Source organism: Ctenocephalides felis, unplaced genomic scaffold, assembly GCF_003426905.1.
Source record: "Ctenocephalides felis isolate EL2017-DRISC unplaced genomic scaffold, ASM342690v1 CF-g0.4_SCAFFOLD_00845, whole genome shotgun sequence".
Lineage (NCBI taxonomy): Eukaryota > Metazoa > Arthropoda > Insecta > Siphonaptera > Pulicidae > Ctenocephalides > Ctenocephalides felis.
In genome coordinates this window covers 55,468,690-55,492,398 of record NW_020536999.1, presented here as the reverse complement: position 1 = coordinate 55,492,398, position 23,709 = coordinate 55,468,690, and the positions used below count along the sequence as shown (strand labels likewise).

At 29.0% G+C, this 23,709-nt stretch overlaps 1 protein-coding gene across 1 annotated transcript; it reads left to right on the top strand.

Moving 5' to 3' along the window:
* Positions 1 to 1,781: 1,781 nt before the first annotated feature.
* LOC113386064 (putative polypeptide N-acetylgalactosaminyltransferase 9) lies at positions 1,782 to 14,317 on the top strand. Its single transcript, XM_026623876.1, has 9 exons — positions 1,782 to 1,813; positions 4,515 to 4,684; positions 5,701 to 5,915; positions 6,009 to 6,212; positions 6,329 to 6,538; positions 7,636 to 7,818; positions 9,361 to 9,471; positions 12,093 to 12,221; positions 13,864 to 14,317. Exons 1-9 carry the CDS (start codon positions 1,782 to 1,784, stop codon positions 14,005 to 14,007), a joined length of 1,398 nt encoding a protein of 465 aa, XP_026479661.1. The 3' UTR covers positions 14,008 to 14,317.
* Positions 14,318 to 23,709: the final 9,392 nt, after the last annotated feature.

Below are 23,709 nucleotides of genomic sequence, written 5' to 3'. Positions count from 1 at the left end.
CCTTTGGGATTATTTAATCTTGAGCCCCAATTGACGTGTTTGCTGTTGTAGTCTCCGCCGGCGATGAAATGACTACCTAGTGTAGAGAAAAAATCTTGAAATTGTAAACTGGTTATATTGTGCCTCGGCGGACAATAGACTGCAGAAACACATAAGTTGAATGAATTCATTTTTAATGAAATTGATGTGGCTTGCAAAATTTCAGATTCGTATTTATCCAGTTCGTAATGAAGAAGATTAGATTTTACAATAATGGCAGTCCCACCATGTGCGGTGCCATCGGGATGGTTAGTGAAGTATGTCTTGTAATTTGGTATATAAAAGTTTGAATACTTGGTGAAGTGTGTTTCACTAATTAAAAAGATGTCGATATTGTTGTGTCTCAAAAATAATTCTACTTCGGCTTTGTGTTGATACAAGCCGTTAGCATTCCATAATCCTAAGTTTAAAATATTAGCCATTATTTAGCTTTATTAATGTTGATTAATGTTGATAACATTTTGACAATCATGGTGTTTTGTTCCATTAACTGGCTAAACATATTTCTAAATTCAGTCAGGAAATCAGACATCGATGGAGAATTACTGTTGTTAATGTGATTTTGATTGTTGTTAAATAGGTTTGATTGCGATTTTATTACCTGAGCATAAGACATATGCTGAGGATTTGCGTACTGAGAAATTCTATTGTTGTGAAGGTTGGATTTGTACCGGTTTGCATTTGTGTGTAAATAAGTCCCGTTACTTCTGCCTATTGTTGCTTGATCGTTATCTGCACCGACAAGGTGAAGGTAGTAAGAACACCCTTTGTAGTTTGCGGTATGATTATCGCCGCAATGATAACAAAGGGGCGGGGCTTCAGCTGCTTTTGTACACTTTTTAGACTCATGATCAGAGCCGCATTTTACACATATAAATCTGCGGTTGCAATAACGCTGGGTATGGCCGTACATTTGGCACCTTACACACTGCGGAATATTAGATGATCTTATTGGGGGCTCAAAATGAATTATTTGGTTTAACATTTTATTCATTTTAAAAATTGACGAATTGTTTTCTTTGGGTTCTAAGTCTATGTAAAACATGTTCAGCAATTGTTTAGTTTTCGGATGTATGATATTAGTAATATTTCTGACAGGATGACCTTCTTTTTCAATTGCGGCTTTGATATCATTTTTATCTGTGGCGTAGTGCAGATATTTGAGTACAACCCTGTATGAGCGTTCCGCTTTTATCTGGTAGGTATGAAAAACGACGTCTCTTTCACGCAGAAATTTAACAAAATTGCGGTAGTCTTCTATTTCAAAAATGTTGAATTTAATAGTTTTATTGGGTAGGTATTTAGTGATGTATTTGTTTTTATTAATAATTGAATTAATATCCGCTATCATAAGATTGTAATCTCGAACCCCGTAGACAAATAAAGGCGGAGGAGTAGATTTTTTATTATCTGTTGCCTCGTCTGATGGTTTAGAAACTTTGTTTTCTAGAGCGCTGAATTTGTTGGCTAATTTTATGGGAACGCTTTCATTACTTACTGCGTTGTTCGGGCGACGTCTTTTAGCGGAAGTTACCTCTTGCCATGGGTTTTTATTCGTGTAATCAATCACATCGCGTGCAGTGGACTCTGGATCCATTGTTGCTATTGAAGACAAATTACTTGTTGATGGAATGGGAGTTGGATCCGACAATGTTGATCTGTTTACTGCATCATCGTTATTTCTTTTTGTAGTCATCTGGTTCAGAACTAGTTGAGTAGAATTATATTGGTCTTCGTGAATGATGTTAAATGATTCCACAATTGGTATTGTGGAGTGATAATTTATAGTACTCCCTGACGGGAGCACTATATTTAATTAAAAAGCACTGAATTCACAAGTAAAGTCACTTACTAGATCAAACACTACACTAAACTGTGACTAAATAAATGCTGTTTATTATGCTTGTTGATTGTACTCAGGTATTGTATAATCGATGTGTTCGCTTCGAGCGCTGAATGAAGAATGCGAAAAGTTTATGAAATTATGAATGCAAATATTTTCATTTTCGATTTTTGGCCCATAACTATAACTTACCCTATGTGAAGTTAATAAGTGCCTATAAATGCTTATACGTAATATTGCTCTTGATAGACAAAACTATTTCTACTTTCGTCAAATTTCGAAAAATTTATTTTTAAATTAGTTTCAAGTATTATATCTGTTACTTGCATTTTATATTACCTACTACATATATAAAACATATTATAAATAAAAAGTTTATAAAGTATATAGTCGGTTTGAATATATAACACATTTTCTAGATGAGCATACATCACCCTGAAAATTTTGATGAAGGGTTCATGTATCTACGTTTCTGTATATATATATATATATATATATATATATATATGTCTATGTATGTATGTATATGTATGTATGTATGTATCGTTATAGTTGGTTTACATATAGTTGTCTCTCTATTCAGCCGTGAAATTGTTTCGTGTTTGTCTTTCGAGCTTTGCCATCCCATTATATATGGGTACGTACTGGCTAGTTTATAGCGCTCGCGTGCCTGTTACTTTATAAATATATTCGATATCATGATATTATATCGTATATCATCATAATCTATAACATATTGCCGAGTATATGTTTGATTTTGTAAGCTTTGAATGTTTACAATATTTGATCAAAGATTCATTTCCATCGAATGTTAGCTTTGAGTTTAAAATCGCATATTCTGTACGAGAATGCGAAATCAGTTCATTATCCGATACGTGAGGCAGAAGATATTTTAATATATCGTTTTTTTATTGAAATATGTTGTACCTAAAATAAGTAGGTATTCGTTTAGTGAGATATTTTTTAATAATTTGTTTTTCACGTTATACAAGTTTTTTATGGGTTGAGTTGGGAGATTTTTTGCTCAAAAGCCAGGCCAATACAACACATGCATATACATATATATATATATATATATATATATATATATACATAAATACATATTAAATGTTTAATATGAACAACACAACACTCAGAATTTTACAAACACTTTATTTAATAATTACATACGTTTCGAGACCAAGTTATGCCTCATCTTCAGTGTAATTTCAAAATAGTAACAATTATATACTAATACTTTATTTAATATTTCATTTAAATTATATTTGATTAATAAAACTGAAACGCCAACTTTGTCTCACTATGTTTGTCGCAGTACTAAATTTGTAAAAATATACAGAAATATTTGAAAACAAATCTTAAGTGACTCTGATTTGAAAACAAATCTTAAGAGGATTAAGGGACAAGAACGGATATTATTATGATGTAAATTGTGCTGTTCATATTTAACGTTCAATATTCGTTCCATTCATATCACAAAATTCTATAATTTATATATATATATATATATATATATATGCATATACATTATTGTTCTTAAAGATAGGACCATAGTGTTAAGTGCTATTTAATTTAATTTAACTGAACTGTAAAATTGAATTGAATTTAACAAAACTGTAAAATACGTTCAGGTGCTATGAATAATATTAGTAGTCATTACATAAACAATTTCAATTTTTTTTTAAAGTTCCTAGAAAATTGTCAATCACGATCAAAATATAGGCAAATTCCGAACGGCCAATTTTTGTAATTGCTCAAGATGCATAAAACTTTTGAAATATTGTTCAAGTTATTTAGCAACTGTTTTATTTACTAAGAAATGATACTGAAATATTTTTGGCTAAAATATTTTTTATCTCAATTTACCATTTATGCAACAGCCAAAACCAACTTCCCTGAAAATCCATAAATATGCCATAAATAAGTTGCCACATAAAGTTTGAATAAAAATAGAAGATACAGGGGAAAAAATATAGTTACCAACAGGTGGAGGAAATGATTAATGTCGATCTTTTGTAATGGTTGTAAATGAAGAGAGTCTATGACGAATGAAGCCCTTCTCGATTTCCTAAGCTAAAAATCTACTTTTCTTCAAAAACTTTGTTCAAACCAACATAAAAATATTAATACCTTAAAGTTCTAAACAATAAAATCTATAAAATAAAATATGCAATTAATTATTAGATTATGTTACCAAAGTATTATGCAAAAAGTGTAAGTATATTGTTTAATATTATATGTTAGTATTCAAATTCAATATTAGATTTTTAAGTTATGAAATTATTAGTGTAATATTATAAATTGATTATACATAGCCAATTGGCGTATATATAAATAAATAAAAGAATACTTTTGTCCAATCTGGTTAAGATCGAGTTTTCTACCACAAATATATTCATGAAACCTTTTTTTTTTCTACCAATTTTGGTCATACTTTCTCATCGGTTACCTTATTGGTCCATCCTTCTCCAGTACGATTTTACGATACTCTTGGCATATAACATGTATATGTTCAAATACCTCATTTGAATATCTTTATACAATTTTATAAAACACGTGCATTTACGTGCATATCTTTGTATATTTACATATTATTTAAATTTTACTTATTGATTACCCGTTTTGTTTTCAGGTGTAAGGAACCAGGACGCTACAGGACAGATCTTCCTGCTACTTCAGTCATTATTTGTTTCCATAATGAAGCTTGGACGGTTTTGCTGCGAACTGTGCATTCAGTCCTGGACAGATCTCCAGAAAGACTGATCAAAGAAATTATTCTAGTCGACGATTTCTCAGATATGCGTAAGTAATATATTGATTCATTATTTATTTATTTATTTATTTACTTGTTTATTTATATGCCAATCGGCTTTATACAGTAATATAATTTGCTAATTCATAACTTGTATATTTATATCTATAATATTATATTCTTTATTATATACATACAAATATACTCATATAATACGCATACCTATGCATACATAACATACACACATATGCACATTCACATAAATACATACACATACATACTCTTAGACTTTATGAAAAAAACTATGATAATTTTGTAACATAACATAATACTTTGGTAACATAATATGACTTTGGTGAAATAATTAATTATCGAAATAGTTTTGTCATAATTCATGAACTAAGGTAAAGAAGTAACTTTTCTTTGGCCGAAGTAGAAACTTCTATTCGTTATTAAATAAATTCTAAACAATATTGAAGTTCAAATTAAATTCATTGATAGATATTAATGTAATACATAATGCAATAAGATAATATTAATGCGTTTTATTGATAAAATAAAGAAATGCTCTTACTTCTCTGATATAATCACATTTTATTCAGGAGTAACAAATTCAGATTAACAGCAAAGAATAATGATTGCATGATTAATATTCATATGTAATAAATTGAAGCTTATTGCCAAACTACTCAATCAATTATTATATATTTGTATATTTATCAATAAATTTAAAGAATTGTGCTTACATTCTAAAATTGAATCAGTTATTTTGAAAATTTTGTAAAATAATTTGAAGATAGACAACTAACACAGTTGTAGTTATGCATGGTGTTGAGCACCAAGGTAAATTCTTTTGAAATGGTGCCTTAAAAGATTAATTTTGATGATTTGAATCTGGAAAAATGTTGGTTAAGAATAAACAAGCAATATTCCAATGTACAATCCAAAGTCTATTTATTAGCATGTAATTAGCAAAATTAAAATACATTTACGTATTCTACGAATATGTTTACCAAGATAAGAGTATATATAATAATAAAGAAATTCATAATTTTTCTTTACCCAGCTCATACAAAACAGCAACTGGATGACTACATGACTAATTATCCAAAAGTGAAAATAGTACGTGCCAAGAAACGTGAAGGTTTAATTCGAGCTCGTCTCCTTGGAGCCAAGTATGCCACTGCACCAGTTCTCACTTATTTGGATTCTCACTGTGAATGCACTACAGGATGGTTGGAACCATTACTTGATCGGATTGCTAGAAATTCAACCACGGTGGTAAGTAGAAGAAAATTTTATTGGAATATTTTTATGTGAAATATTATTATTGACAAATATATTATTGACAAATATGAATTCCATTCAATGTAGGTGTGTCCGGTGATCGATGTTATTGACGACACCACATTAGAATACCATTGGCGTGACTCCAGTGGTGTCAATGTTGGTGGATTTGACTGGACGCTCCAATTCAACTGGCATGTAGTACCCGAACGGGAGCGACGGAAACATAGCAACACTGCAGAACCCGTTTGGAGCCCTACCATGGCCGGGGGATTGTTTAGCATAGATAAGGTATAAAAATTAAAAAAATGTTAGCAAGTATTATGATTATCAAATTGTTGGTCAAATTGCTAAACATTCTCAGTTGGAGATACGAAGCCCTTAATAATTTTATTTCCTTTCTCTAGGCCTTTTTCGAAAGATTGGGAACCTATGACAGTGGTTTTGATATTTGGGGAGGTGAAAACTTAGAATTGTCCTTCAAAACGTGGATGTGCGGTGGAACACTGGAAATTGTGCCATGCTCGCATGTTGGTCACATCTTCAGGAAAAGGTCGCCATATAAATGGCGAACTGGAGTCAATGTGCTGAAAAGAAACTCAGTCAGACTTGCAGAGGTAAAAAATTATAAAAAAGAAAAAAGAGTGCGCGTAAGATTCACACGCGATTGAAATAAAACTCATTTTCTACAAGATGGCATTTAAGTAAAAATAAATACATCATATAATAATTTTGATTAATGTTTATTAGTAATATGGTAACACTCGTGATGCACATATTTATTAGTGTCAACTATTATACACATTTATATAATGATAAAGTATAAATTATATATTTATAATGGCATTAGAAATATGTGTAATATTTGAAAACAATAATGTAATTAAAGTCATTTTTCAAATATGAAATGATCGGTTTGTCATTGTAATTAGCATTTGGAAATGAACCTTTATTAGAGAAATGAAGTAATTGCTAATTAATAACTTTTATAATATTCGTTCACACAGTGAATTATGTTAAACAAATATTGTTTTCTCAACTTCACTCATCATGTAATTGTGTTTGAAGATCTTCATGTAATTAAAATTAACATACATTAATTGACTCCTTGTATTTTTTTACTTTTTCGCTGGCGATATAATCTCATTCTTTGAACAGCTGTAATATCTGTCTTGCCTAAAAAATATTTTTCATTTTAATAACTTCAAAGATTTATAGAAACTACGAATAATATAGAAGTAATTTCTAATCAATAAACATACGTTTAGTACACGGCATAACTGTATGATTTGTTTTATTATTTTTAACGAACAAGGTAAAATATTCTTCTGATTCAGGCAGTACGATTGTCCTACGATGCAACTTTAAAATGTTTATTTATCTGTGCCGACTTCCTTGTTGATATCAGTACGCATACAACGTTGATGCCGGTACGCATACAACTACAGATCTCTATTCACATACGCGACGACTAATCACAATCGACCCGTATAGAAATGATATCATCGAGAGCGAATGACGAATCATTGGCACTCGACTCTTATCTTATCTTATCTGCCGTAACGCACTTCCGTTGCATTTGTACGGATTTACACCCCAATTGCGTCTAAAGAAGTTTTCTTTCAAAAATACTTTCATAGGATAATGTTTACTGCAAATTATGTTGTAGATAAATTATGTATTCAATTTGGTAAATAAGAATCTGATTTTTTAGGTATGGTTGGACGATTACGCCAAGTATTACTACCAGCGAATTGGTAACGACAAAGGTGATTACGGAGACGTCAGTGAAAGGAAAAGATTACGTGAACGACTTGGGTGCAAACCTTTCAAATGGTATCTGGATACAGTATTTCCTGAAATGTTCATTCCAGGCGAAGCAATTGCTAATGGCGAGGTCAGTTTATTACTTTTTATACAGTTGAATTTTTCGTACATTAAAAATTTTACTTAGGTTAGGAACTACATCAATTTTAGTCAATTAATGCAGTAGATATAAATTCAGATATTTATTTCGTATAATAGTAAATATAACATCCAATTGCTATCACATTCCATTAACGGGACTTTTTTTGATCTTGATTTTATTTTATTATTGAATTGCTGAATTAAAATACAATTTTCCATGATATATGAAGAATATCATAAATAATTATAAAAAAGGGCATCATTCACAATTATGCAAAGTAATTGTTGAATTGCAGAAATGAGTAAAAGTATATCACCTAAGCTATGTATTGTAATAATTACTTCCAGACATTGAAATATGAATGTTTTTTTTAATTTTTGAGAGACAACGTTCATTATTATGATATGTATTTGAAGATTATTTAATAGTACAGTCTAGGGAATGCAATACCGGTATACAGAATTACCGATAAACTGTCCGATTTTTCGGCGGTATTTTTACCGGTTTTTATTCCAAAAATACCGGTATTTTCGGTATTTTAGATAAGTGCTATTTGATACATAATACCCTAAAGTTTAAATTTCTCGAAACAAATTTATCTTTAAATTTCATAATCGCATAAACAGCTATGTCTTCAAGTGATTCTATAAGATAAACAAATGTCAAATATTATCTCAACTCATCATGAAACTGAATATTTATTGCTTTCGAAAGGGCTTCATATCGTGTTACAATAAATAGAATTGGACTGATAGTTAATAATGTTTGTTTCATCTTTTGTAAAAATGTAACGGTTTTTTAAGTGATATTTGCGCCAAAATATTTTATATCATACAGATTACCCCTGCGTAATCTTTAGTTTTTTCTAACTTTATACATAATAATTATGATAATTACTAAATATTTTTGCTTCTTATTACAATTATAAAATAGTATTTTTCGAAAACGTTTCGAAGTTTGAAAATACTATAGAAGCATCACATTGTTTTGAATAACAATACTCAACAATTATAGTAACTTATCATTTATCTCGACGAAGAATCAGATCTTAAATTAGTGTAGAAAAAATATTTTTTTTAAATATTGGAGATTATGCTAATTTAACACATCGGATACAGACAATACAGTTTATTATAATAATGTAATATGATCTTTTATGATTTTTTGGTCTTTTTTATTCATAAGTTTGTTTTTGGTGAAAAGTACTCAATATACTCGATAGTGATAATGAATTAATTAAATTGCATATACTTTTGTTAAATTATTATTTAAAAAAAATGAACTTATAATTTTATTATATTGTTTAGTTGAATATAGTTGACATATTTTTATATTTGTACTAGTAACTTTCAATTTTATTTACGTTTGTTTAAGATAATAAAAATACCGGTAATTTACCGGTATTCCGGTTTTAAAATGAAAAATTACAGAACTACCGGTATTGAAATTTTCCATCGGTATTGCATTCCCTAGTAAAGTCTATACCACATCTTCTATTTATCCAATTATAAAACTAATAAAACTATTTAGATCCGTAATCTCGGGTATGGTGGCAAAACATGTTTAGATTCTCCTGCAAGAAGAGTTGATATGCACAAGGCAGTCGGTCTGTATCCTTGTCACAGACAAGGAGGAAACCAGGTACCAAAAAAACCAATGACAAGCTAAATGGGATTATGTTCTGAAGATGCCATCCTATACCAAAATATTTTTTTTGTTAGTGTTTAGTTACGAATGCAGCTGCACCAATATGTGTTATTTGTCTATTAGTAATAACATTTTTTGCAGGTTGATAACGTAGTATAGAGATCACATAGTTTGTGTTTTGCCACACATTAGATTTCATGTCACCACCAACAAGATTCCTTCTGAATGAAGGGATCTTGTATACACATTATTGGTTATTATGTGCACATGCTTAATTTTGTTATCATTGTAATTGTAGTTTTATTCACTTGTTGTTGTTTTTCTCCCATTATGTGTTGTTTCTTGCACTGCACGAACGTTCTGATACGTAGATAGCGAACATCTGGTCAGACATGTGTCTCGACTCTGCTTGCAAACGTGCAGACCTGCACAAGCCGGCTGGTTTATGGCCTTGCCACGGCGAAGGAGGCAACCAGGTAACAAGCACTAGGATGTCTTTGTAGGGTGGTAGATCGTTTTTATTATTGAAGACGATGATGTGACATTTCTAACTGGTGTGAGGTGCAATTTATAGAGGTTTTGGTTGTAGTTAATATTGTAATATGGAAGAGGAAAGGGGTGTATATTAGTGTTTGGTATGAAGTCATATTTAATAAAAATATGTGTATGGTTTTAGTGTTTAAATAGTACTTTCTAATTGTGAACAAAAGTTTACTCTATTAATTTTTATATGCTGAATAATCATCTCATGTAGTTTTGACAGAAAACAAGTGGGCATACTCTCATTAAAATTGCATTACTAAACTAAGTGGTTGCTGAAACTCTTGATCAAATTATTTTGAAAATTTTGGCTACTTTAAAAGTATTTTGAAATATTTAAATTATTTTAAAAATATTGAGTAAAATGTTTAAACAAAATTCGGAATTGATATTCTTAAATAATTATGAAATTTTGGAAACTAAAAATTTGAAAATATTCAATAACTGTAAAAAGTTCTATGGTCTTCTAATTTCTCGGAATATTTAAATTATTGTGATATTTTTGTAAAATTTGCAAAAAACATTTGATTCTAGAAACAATAATTGATATCAAATTTGTAATCCATGTTTTAATTTCATGACGGTTTTGTATTTAGTAAACAATATTCATTGTTCAATATATCAATGCTTAAATATTGTTAAAATTTTGTATTTTATAAATTTGTATTTGTAATTCAATATAAATCTGATAAAAATCATTTATTTTAGCTTAATTTTTATGAGCTTTACGACATGGAACTTAAAATTTAGTAAACAATAATTATTTTTTAATTGTTAATGTGAATTGATAGTTGAAAAGTATGTTCGTTCTCTTTATTCGTTAGAACTCTTTATTCTTATTTTTTCCAAAAACATTTGAAATATCTCAATGTCTTCTAATTTCTCGGAATATTTAAAGCATTGTAATATTTTTGTAAAAATTGCAAAAATTATGATTCGATTCGAGAAACAATAATTATCAAATTTGTAATCCATGTTTTAATTTCACGACGGTTTTGTATTTAGAAAACAATATTTATTGTCCAATATATCAATGCTTAAATATTTGTTAAAATTTTGTATTTTATTTCAATTCAATATAAATCTAACAAAAATTATTCATTTTAGCTTAATTTTTATAAGCTTTACGACATGGAACTTAAAATTTAGTAAACAATAATTACTTTTTAATTGTTAATGTGAATTGATAATTAAAAAGTATGTTCGTAGGGAGCTCTTTATTCTTATTTTTTCCAAAAACATTAGATATATCTTGATCGTACTTAATTTATATAAAAAGATAGATAAATTTGTTATAAATTTTCACAAGCCAATCATAAATCAGGCAGAAAAGGCAGATTGGTAGAGTATTTTCAAAATATTCAAAACTCAATGCTATTAACATTTCAGCTAAAAAATTTATAGAAATCAAAAATTTTAAGAAGCATGTGTATTATTAAAAAAATATATAATGTGTATGTAAATTTATATGTTAGTTATAAAATCATTTTTGTTTGTTCTTGTATGTCTGCTTATGTTCCTTTTAGTGTAGCTAATGAAAAAACACATATTTTTATTAGTATGCATAATTTTTTCAAACTTACAACAGTAATTAATTTAATATAATAGGTTATTCAGAACATAATCTCATTAAGTATAATAAAATAATATAGGCATGCTTAATATTATTAATATTGACCATAATTTGATTTATGGGGTTTGAAGTTGTAATTTAATAAAGTATAGCGCAAGAATGTATATGAAAAGTAGCTTAAATATTGTAATTATCAATTAAATTAACATTTTTTTAAAATACATATCCAAAATATATTTTCAAATTTTCAATATCTTCTGTATAAATATATTAGTATAATATTGTATAAAAAGTAAAGCTGTAACATTAATTAATATTCGATTATAATTTTATACCTTACTTGTTATATATGTTTAATAATTCTTGTTCATTGTTTTCCTTAACAAATCGTCAAAAAGAACATATAATATTAAAAATATAGTTTTGAGATTCTTGTGTTATACACATACAATTTAGATTAATAAATAATTTTAATATTTTATTTTTTGCACCATCCTTCTAGTATTGGATGTTAAGTAAATCAGGCGAGATTCGAAGGGACGACGCCTGTCTGGACTATGCTGGTCAAGATGTGATATTATATCAGTGCCATGGTTCGAAGGGCAACCAAATGTGGACCTACAACGATGAGGTGAGTGCAGATTACTGAATTATTTTTAAACAAAATAATTGATTAAGTGTTAATTCTTAGTAAAGCAATTAGTGTTAGGAGTTACAAACTTCTCGAAGGAGAAGTTTGTTTTTGCGAGAAAATACGATTTTCTATTTCTATGTTTTTTCCGCGTTTCATTTTGAATCGAAGAGAACAAATTTGGGAAAAATATGTGTATGTGTGTGTTTGTGTATGTGAGCCGATTTTTGACCTTTAGTCGACGTTTTATTAAAATTAAATAACAAATAAAATTATTACTTTTGCAGCAAAATTATTCAAATGATAAAAAATCTAACTATTTTTTATAAACCGTAAAAAAATTTTAATGCGGTTCAGGTTGCTTTTGGATTATCTTGATATTAAGTTCCAATTGCAGAGATTGTAAATATTTTTTAAATATTTAATCTAACTTTATTTCAATGTTGTTAATTAAAAAGTTAGACTTCTGATACGATCGGCTGAACCGTTTCTTCAGAATTAGCAGTAAAGTGCGAAATTTTTCATCCAAGTGTTAGCTTAAAATCCTGAATCATATTAAAAATTCATAAACTATTAGTTTAGGTTTATTTAAATGGTAGAATTTGTTAAGGTTATTAAGAAAAAATAATTGTTAATATTATTAAATAATTGTTAAATACTATTTTTCAAAGTTTTTGATCAAATAGGAAAACACCAAGGAGTTTCATCAATTACGGTTTTCTGAAGTGTAGTATTTGTTAGTCAAGAGACAACTAAACATAAATTCAAAGAACACGTTTCAGAGGTTTTTGAGCATTTTGGCATACCTCAGTAAAAATTGATGTGTGTATGTGTGTGTGTGCGTATGTATGTCGACGATTTTGGGCGTACGGATTATCCGATTTGAATGGTTAAAAAAACATTCGATTTCTATTGATGAGGACACGTGTTGAATAGTTTTTGAGGAAGACAGGTCCAGCGGCTTCGAAGATATGAAACAAAAAGTGCTAAAAATATCCGTTTTTAAGAGAACGGATCAACCGATTTGAATAATTCAAAAAACAGTCGATTCGTAATGATGGGGAAATGTTTCGTAATGATGATTAGATTTTGGCAAAGGCAGGTCGAGCCGTTTCGGAGATACGGGGCCAAATGTGCAAAAAATGGCAGTTTTTTGAGAGAACTTTGCATCCGATTTTATTGTATGTCGCATACACTACTAGTTTTGAATTTTTTGCGCTAACGAAGACTTTTAGGGTTCGATTGAAAACTCAAATTGAATCGGTATTTAACTTGAATGTACGATGTTTAGTTAATCTTTAATTCAATTATCCTTGGTCGTCTAATTAAATTCTGAATTAAATTAAATTCTAAGATTTGATAGATGATTTCGACAGAGTTAAGACAAATACAATTTTTTTTGGGATATAATTGAACTCAAAATATATTAGTTAATAAATATGGCTGTTTTTAAGGAATCTCTTAAAAGAGAGCGCCAATTGCTTAAAGTAAACCTTTATTGCTTAAATAGGTTGATTCTCTATCAATCTCCTGTTCGAAGAATCAGCAATTAATAAGACTAAAAGCATTTTGGTGGCAAATATAAGTTTTAGCATTAACATTAATAAGTATTTATAATGATTAGTATTTTTTTTACTTTTAGACCAATCAAATAAAACACGGAAGCAGCGAAAAGTGTTTGGCCATTAGTGAAACAAAACAAAAACTTTTAATGGAGGATTGCGACAATGCAGCAGCAAGGCAAAAGTGGACTTTAGAAAATTACGATCCGTCCAAAAAACTCTAATAGGTAAAGAATAAAGATAATAAAAGAAAAAAATAAAATCCTCAATAAATATAATGATATATAGTCAATTTGTATCTAAGTATTACATTTTTATACAACGGTACAAGCACATGGTGCGAGACGTGTAAAGTAATTAATTAGTGTACATATCTTGTATTGATTGTTTTAATAGTAGCAATATTTTCTATCATTTTAATTTATATTCAATACTTATCACTGTTGTTTACCTAAGTTTTTTACATATTTCATGTTTATGTGCTTTATAAAATTTGATGACTTGTTTTATATTTCATTAATAAAAATTAGCTGCCGAACGAATTTCAATTATATTAAAATGATTGAAAAGTTTGCACTGGGTTTAATAAATTATATACCTGGATGTGCAGAAGTATCCAATATATTTATAATATTTTATATATATTTGTAAAGAAATGTGCTCATTTCTATATGATTCCTGTTGCATAGAGTATATTGTCAATGAAGATTACTAACTTCGTACGTATCAAAAAAGAATAAGCTATTTTTAATTATAATATTTTAAACAGGTCTGATGGTTTTAAAAATTCATCTATTACTTTTTATCTATTCTTTATATTATTACCATCATGGACTTGGCTTGCTGGACAGCGGATTTGCATTTAAAAATTAATTCAAATTTGATACATCTGGGCAGATCTATTCTCTTGATACTATGAGTTATTATATTAAATTAATTGTTTAATTAAAAATTAATCTTAATAATGTGCGTTAAGGGGCACAACTAGTGTAAAATTTTCAAAAAATTGAATTTTCAATTTTTCCATATTTTGATAGGTTATACCTTTAAAAATAACATACCAAAATTTTAAATCGATATCTTAAATAGTTTTTGAGTCACAGCCATTTAAAGAGTATATATAGTATATAGTATAACGATCATTTAATCTTTAAACGCGTTTTTCTCGAAACAGCATTTTCCGAATTTGCTGCAACGATTACTCAAAAATAAATGATCCGATCACTATCATTTTTTTTTTACATGTTCTATCTATAGTTCTGCTTAAATTAACTATCGATTTTTTGATCGGATCAAGAATCAAATTTTGGCAGTCCAAAAACAACCAAAATTTTGGGTAAAATTCGACTTTTTTTTAAAAAAACGCCGTCATTTTGTCAATTTTTAATTTTTTTCCTTTATCGTAGTTCATTTTACAGACAATATTATCTAGTTTAACGAGATTTTTTTTTTAATTTCATCCACGTAGAAGGCCGGAATCACTGCAGCAGTGAAGGGCCTTTTTTTATCGCGCCGTTGGAGATCGACGATAACTTAAAAAATATGTAATGTTTTTCTTCAAAAATTTTACTATATATTCTTAAAACATGTATAAATATATTCCTAAAATTTTGAAATGATTAATGAAGTAGTTATTTTAATATAAATTCCCCAAAATCACCTTTTTTTAGGCGGTTACACTAGTTGTGCCCCTCAAGTAAAATATCAGTTCACTCTTGGTCAAAGGTTTGTTTTTTTTTATTTCTGCTGTCCAGTAGTACAGGCCTATAAATACTTAACATAACTCTATAATATTTACTTGCCTAATAAGAAGTTTGATGTAATTATTAAATCTAGTGGGCATTATACATATATTTAAGAAAATTGTAAATAGCATTGTTATATACATAAACATAGATATGAAATTATAACTAATCATGATTAATAGTCGGTTGCTTAATCGAACTCATTAGATCTAACTTTTGTACAAAGTACTTTAACTATATATCATAATTAAATAGAAAATCTGTAACTTGACAATCAAAGTTACAAAATAATATTTACCATGCTATTGAATGGTTTTGTAAATAATAAGCAACAATGCCGATCGTTTAATGATTTATTTTTAAAACTAATTTTATTAAAATAATTATGGGACGAATAGAATACGGATACATTTTTTTATTCAATATGGTTTTAACAATATGCGCCGCATTTAAGTCTTTTTATAATAAATGTGTAAATGCAACAATGATTTAAAAAAAATTTAGATTAAGTTAATCAATTAATATTATTATTACTAAACATATGAGGTATATTTTTAATATACATTTATTGCAAACGAATATATCATATCAGTAACTAAAAAAAGAAATTTATATTTTTTTCCAGGATTTTGTATAATTTAAGCTAATATTTTGTACGGGGGTAGACCGAAATAATCGTTGATAATGTGCCAACATTACCGTCCATATTTTTGTTCAACATTTTATGATCTTCACAATTTTTGTATTTCTTCGTGGGTTTATCAAAGCTTTTGGTGCATTTATAATTTTTTTTTTATTATAAACTGAACTATAGTTAAGAATAAGCTGAAGACAAACGTATTACTCCCAGGTTAATTTTTTCTAAGAAAAGCTATTGATATTTTTTTCGCAATTTCAACACGACTTTTTTCAGAATTGTTTTAGAAACTGAGACAAGTAGATTCGAGTTCAAATATGCATATTAGGGAGGGTCGATTTAAAATTCGCTTACGCACATATGTTTTTTGGATACTAGGGATCAAAATAAGATACTTTGCTGAAGAAACGATATCTTTGAAATGAATTCTGATGTCCCATGCATTGACCCAAAGATAGGGGTTAAATTTTCAAAAATTCCGTTTTAGCCCATTTAGAGTGCTCCAATCGCGTCCAAATGAATGACAAATCCCAACTTTGGAAGGCCGATCCACCCATGCCTATGGTTCTCAACCCCTGGGGCCTTTTCCTAGAGGTCTGCTATACAAAAATTGCAAAAAAGTCATCGTTTTTGGTATTTTACTCAGCAAAAAATGTTTTTTAAATCATTTTTTCAGATATTAATTCATATATATACAAAAAACTTTTTTACAAAAAAAATTTACTAAAATTCTTTTAAATTTTCCAATGCAAATGCCTCATGCCAGAGGGTGAACCATGGGCATGAATAGATCGGATTTCCAAAGTTACTGGGAGGTCGATCATACATTTGGACACTATTGGGGAGCTCTAAATGAGCCAAAACAGGATTTTTCAAAATTTGACATAATCTTTGGGTGAATATTTTTGGGCGACTTTTTTTTACCCATACAAATCGACCCGCCCTAATACACTTTTAGAACAGTTTATTTAACTAGGTATATTCCATTTTATTCAAAAGACAGTTGGTCGTTGTCACGGTTATAAGGTTTGTCCCTTTTTCAGAAGTTCTTTTTTTATTTTTTTCCATATAAAGAATTTTAATAAAACTGATTAATTATATATTAAAAAAATATATACTAAAAACTAGAAAAAAAGAACGTAAGAAAAAAATGAACTTTTTACATGGTAATTTATGTATTATATGCAAACTAAACTTTAAAAACTAGAAAATGGGTAAATAAAAGATGAAGTATTGTGTGTATCATAGGAAAGAGATTCAGAAATAATTTCAATATACTTTTGCTCAGATTACTTAATACAAAGAGCAAATAAACATATTTTATTAAAAAGATATATTTGTAGTTATTTGCAAACATTCCTTTACGCAGTTATTGCATTATCAATTTGTATAAACTATTATTGTCAATATTTGAATAAATTTGTATTTTAGTAATAATTATGAAGCACATTCAAAGGAGTTTTTGGTGGTTTACTCCAATTTTAATGTTCCATTATTTTCTGGATGTCGATCAAGTTTCTTTTATCATAAAAATTTAAATGTATAATAATATATATTTTTATTTACATTCATCCAAGATATTCGAGGTAAATTACTGATATTATAGCATTACTTATATAATTACAACATTTTACCCATAGTAAACATAAATATTGACAACATTCAGATCCACCACATATTAAGTTAATACCCAATGCGGAAAAGAGTGAAGTTTTTATGATATTTTATATTTCCTTATGAGTACATGTTAATTGAGAAATGGTATATTAATTGTATTTTTTTAAGTACTTAATTTTCTTTTTTGAGTTTAGAATAAATTTTAATACATTCAAAAAAACTACATATTTTATATGTTATGTTTAATTATAAACATAAACTTTCATAAAAATTACTTATCATATGAACCATATCATTATGTGAGTACTGGCATGACTTGCCTAAGTAATATCAATATGTATGACAGAAGTATATGTGGATAATTATAAATATTATACAATTTATTCCAGTAGATGTTGTGCTAAATTCAGAATATGCATTTAAACGTGTATATTTGATATAGTTATAAAAATTTTGTGCCTTACTTGTATATGTAATTACATATATATATACATATATATATACATATATATATATATATATATATATATATATAAACAAATCTTGAAAATCATTATTAGAATATAAGTACAGTGTTAACAATGTGTTTTATTGAATATTATTTTGAGACAACTTTATTTCATGCAGCTATACAAATATTTTTATACCCATTTTAGACCAATCAGCATAACGACCACAGAAACGTCTGGCAAATGAATTTTGTTTCTTGACCCTTAATAAACATAATATTAAAATTACAGACGGACTAAAATGATTTGAATTTTAAAAAAATTAATGAATAAATTGACGTCTGGCACATATTTGGCAGCGCCCAAAATGTCTGGCAACAAAAATGTGAGAGTGGATAACCTATTCAAAGTCAAAAAATGAAAATTGCTCTGGCTAAAATGCTATAAATTAGTATCATATTGCCAGACATTTTTAATTGCCAGACATGGTTAACAACCGCAGAAACGTCTGACAAATTAATTTTATGTGTTTTTACCCTTATCGAAAATAATATTAAAATTACAGACGGACTAAAATTATTTGAATTTTAAAAAAATTAATGAATAAATTGACGTCTGGCACATATTTAGCAGCGCCCAAAATGTCTTGCAACAAAAAATGTGAGTCTGGTGAACCTATTCGAAGTCTAAAAAAATGGAAATTGGACTGACAAAAACGCTTTCAAAATTTTGAAATCGCGCTGTACAAGTTGGCTGCGCACTAATTAACGCAACCATTTCCAGCTGCCAGATGGCCCGTACTCTAACCAAGAGAGCACCAAGGACCACATACCAAAAAACCAGCCTGACTAAAATGCTTGCTCGAAAATGTTGCTAGCGCCCGTACTATATATATTGTTTACAAGTGGGGCGCATGGCATCGTGCCTTAAGGCAAATTGCTGGAACTTCCCGTACCAAATTTTTTTTTTTAAAAGATTAACATTTTTGAAAAAAAAAATACTCTGAAAAAATTAGATTTTTGAGGAACTATAAATTTTTGACAAAAATTTACTTTTTTTTTTGAAAAGAAAGACTTTTTGAAGAAAACTTTTAACTTAAAGCTTTAACTGCATAGAGACGAAATATCGAAGCGCGTATGCGCCGCGTCTCCGTCTAACGGATAAACATTGGTATGGTAGGAATGTAAACAAAATTTATACTTATTGTTAAAATCTCTATAAAATATCTGATAATTTGATGAGCATATGTCTAATGATCATTTTTGACCGCCAAATGGCATTTTTTTTTACTTTTTTAGTTAGATCACCGAAACCGCTAGACCTGCCCTCATGAAAATTTGAACAATTCTTCATCTTGTCAATACAAGTAAAATGTTTTTTGAATTATTAAAATCGGACGCTCCGTTCTCTTAAAAACTGAGTTTTCGGCACTTTTTGCCCCGTATCTTCGGAACGGCTAGACCTGCCTTCGCTAAAAACTAATCAGCACGTCTCCTTATCAATACGAATCGATTGTTTTTTGAAGTATTCAAATCGGTTGAATACTTACACACACGCACATACATACACACACACATACATCCATTTTTTCTAAGGTATGCCAAAATGTTCAGAAACCTTTGAAACGTAAAGATATATACAAATTTTCATTTTCGATTTTTTTGCGATTACTATAACTTGCCCTACGGGAAGTTAATTAACAAAAATTGTGTAATAATAATCACTAAACAACATAATAAAAATAGAGAAATGCAAATTAATACACAAAATGAAATATAACAGAATTAAAACAAGTACAACAATAGACACAAATCAAGATATTCATGAACACTACACTAGACAACACAACAATTTTCACATTGAACACAATAGAAAGAAGAAGTTGAGAGGAAATGTCATATTGAGCGCTAGTAAAATATATAATGAATTGCCAAACGATATTAAGATGCTATCTATATTTCCAAGTGAAAATCGTTGTCACTGCTGCCTGACAACAGGCTGCTCGAAGTGGGTATCGAACCCGGAACTTATCTACGGGCGAGCCCGTATTCTAATTATAATCGATATCCTATTAGTAAAATGTATATATATAAAATATGAAAACTGTTTTCATAATCTCTCATACCAGGTACTTCTGTCTGTCTGAGATATGAAAAGAATGTATATATATATATATAAATAAATAATAATAATAATAATAATAATAATAATAATATAGTTATCAGAAGTGGACTATAATATACATCTAGTTTGTTTCATGTTATTGTGTTTATTCCTATATATTTCAGCACTTTATTTTAGTTATAAATCTTCTTCGGTTATGTTTTTCATATTGCTTTTAACATTCATTATCATATTGTTTTAGAATTATTTTGTCATTTATATGTTTTAATTAATTTTTTCAATGTAGCACTTGAAACGTATGCTATTACATATAATAAAGACATTCTTCTTTAATAAATTCTTTTAGTTATTTGATGATAGTTCAAAAACATTTTATCATTCTATATAAATATATTTATATATATATATATATATATATATATATATTTATATAGAATGTTGAATAGGTATTTAGAATGTTCTAAAATAATCAGGTGTATCTCATACAAATTCTAACAATATGGTTGCCATGAACAATACCACAGTTGAAGAAACATTTATTTCGATAAACATTTTTATTAAAAATGAAATATATACACATTATATTATTTACAATTTGACGTATGTTATAGAAAACATTTGAAGAATGATATAGAATAAATACAAATAGTGACATTGAAATGTCACTAAGGATAAGAAAATAGGAGAAATGAAAAATCGATCTAAAGTAAAAACAAACAAGGAAAATACAAAATAAAAAATAAGTAAGAAGTCTCGAAACCTTGTTATAAACTTACACCATCATGTATTAAACAATAGCTTTCATCATTATGTATTAATCAAAATCTTTCATCAATTAAAGAATCAGTCTTATGAGACTGATGACTCCTCGCAACACACAGGCATTGAAACAGAGGCACCAGCAAGTGAAGTTTGCAAGTAACACTAGAACGTCGTTGAAAAATAAATATTTCAAGTTAATTAATGTAAATTAATAAATAAATGCTGAAAATAATTATACTGAGATTTAGAAAATAAAATGGCAATAAAGTACGCAATGTTGACTTTTTACATACGTAAATTTCATTTCATCTCATCTCATCAGGTAAATTTCAAAAAATTATTATAAATATTGGATTAATAACCAACAAAATATATCCTCAATTTATACATAATTAGATGTGTTCAATCAATCTCAGTTTTTATGGAAATCACAATTAAAAATGCATACATCATTAGATATATAAATATGATTTATATCAATACTAAAACTTTTTCAGGAGTTTGAAAGCATATTCAAATATTTTGCCTCATTCTCATGAATTTAGTTAATATTAATTATGTTCTGGCAATTAAAATTATATATACAATTCTAATCGTAACTTATTTGTTTCTAAAATTTTAATTTAAAATGTATGTGTGTTTTGAATTGAGCTATAAACTTTTTTTCAAAATAATTTTTTTCTCAAAAAGTGAAAAAGTGGTAAACCATGGCGGGTACAGGGGGAAAATTTTTGTCCATATTAAATTTAATTGAATTAATAAATATATATACTTGTTCGAACTGCACCTTATTTTCGAAAGTTTACTAAATATGCGACATATGTCTCATCCATAATTCGACATTTTTGACATATCAAAAATATTAACATTTTTCACTTCTTTCAATCTCGTGAAAGTCATGAACTTGGATTTTCATTCTTTTCAAACATGTTAAAAATATTAACTTAACTTTAACTTATAAAAAAAAAACTAAGGTCTTTTTACAGAGCCTTCTGTTATTTATTTTCTTTGCACAAGGATATTTTCATTATTTTTAATATATCTTTATTTTTATTTGCGAAATTATTACATCAGTTATGTTAATATTCCTACCTTATTCACGCTACTTTTTCTTTCGTTACTTTACACTACTTTAACCCAATGCTTACTTACGTTAGGAACTGATATTCTTACCATGCTTACCTCACCAGATCTCGAACCTGCTACCCCGTCGTCTCCAGTGATTCCCCCTCCTAACGCGCGACGCCACGACAATCAACAGTAACGGAATTCAGCAGTACGACTAACGTTGTGGTGTTGATTTATTGTAGAATAATACGAAGTTAATATTTAGATATAACAAACTAACAAGTCATGAGACCGAAAAAAAGCAGAATTAATGTGGCGTGTGTTGGCGTAATTGGTAGAGTGATGGCTTTGTACCGAAAGGGTACCGAGTTCGAATCATACCTCCAGCCATAAAACGAAATTCAGCAGTACGACTAAAGTTGTGGTGTTGATTTATTGTTGAATAATACAAAATTAATATTTAACAAACTAACAAGTCATGAGACCGAAAAAAAGCAGAATTTATGTGGCCTGTGTTGGCGTAATTGATAGAGTGATGGCTTCGTACCGAAAGGGTACCGAGTTCGAATCATACCTCCAGCCATAAAACGAAATTCAGCAGTACGACTAACGTTGTGGTATTTACTTATTGTTGAATAATACAAAGTTAATATTTAGATATAACAAACTAAAAAGTCATGAGACCGAAAAAAAGCAGAATTAATGTGGCGTGTGTTGGCGTAATTGGTAGAGTGATGGCTTCGTACCGAAAGGGTACCGAGTTCGAATCATACCTCCAGCCATAAAACGGAATTCAGCAGTACGGCTAACGTTGTGGTATTGATTTATTGTTGAATAATACAAAGTTAATATTTAGATATAACAAACTAACAAGTCATGAGACCGAAAAAAAGCATAATCCATGTAGCCTGTGTTGGCGTAATTGGTAGAGTGATGGCTTTGTACCGAAAGGGTACCGAGTTCAAATCATACCTCCAGCCATAAAACGGAATTCAGCAGTACGACTAATGTTGTTGTATTTACTTACTGTTACATAACACAAAGTAGATATAACAAACTAACAAGTCATGAGGCCGAAAAAAGCAAGATCTATGTGGCCTGTGTTGGCGTAATTGGTAGAGTGATGGCTTCGTACCGAAGGGGTACGGAGTTCGAATCATGCCTCCAGCCATAAAACGGAATTCAGCAGTACGACTAACGTTGTGGTATTTACTTACTGTTACATAACACAAAGTAGATATAACAAACGAACAAGTCATGAGACCGAAATTAAGCAGAGTCCATGTGGGCTGTGCTGGCGTAATTGGTTGCGTGATAGCTTCATACCCAAAGGGTACCGAGTTCGATTCATACCTCCGAACACAAAACGCAAAACAGCAGGTCTATTGGACGTTGTGGACGAGGCATGCACGGAATCACATCTCGATCGAGAGAAGAGATGTGCGAGAATCCCGTATCATCCCCTAATAAACCCCGAATCATCCTTGAACAGGGGTGGGGTTTGCGAACCCGTGCCCCTGTGAT

Bases quoted from the DNA above. Each gene is read 5' to 3' on its own strand.
- LOC113386064 (XM_026623876.1), top strand. From the start codon at position 1,782: ATGTTAAATGATTCCACAATTGGTATTGTGGA. The intron at 7,819-9,360 runs GTCAGTTTATTA...AAAACTATTTAG, and splicing joins AAGCAATTGCTAATGGCGAG to ATCCGTAATCTCGGGTATGG. The intron at 12,222-13,863 runs GTGAGTGCAGAT...TTTTACTTTTAG, and splicing joins TGTGGACCTACAACGATGAG to ACCAATCAAATAAAACACGG.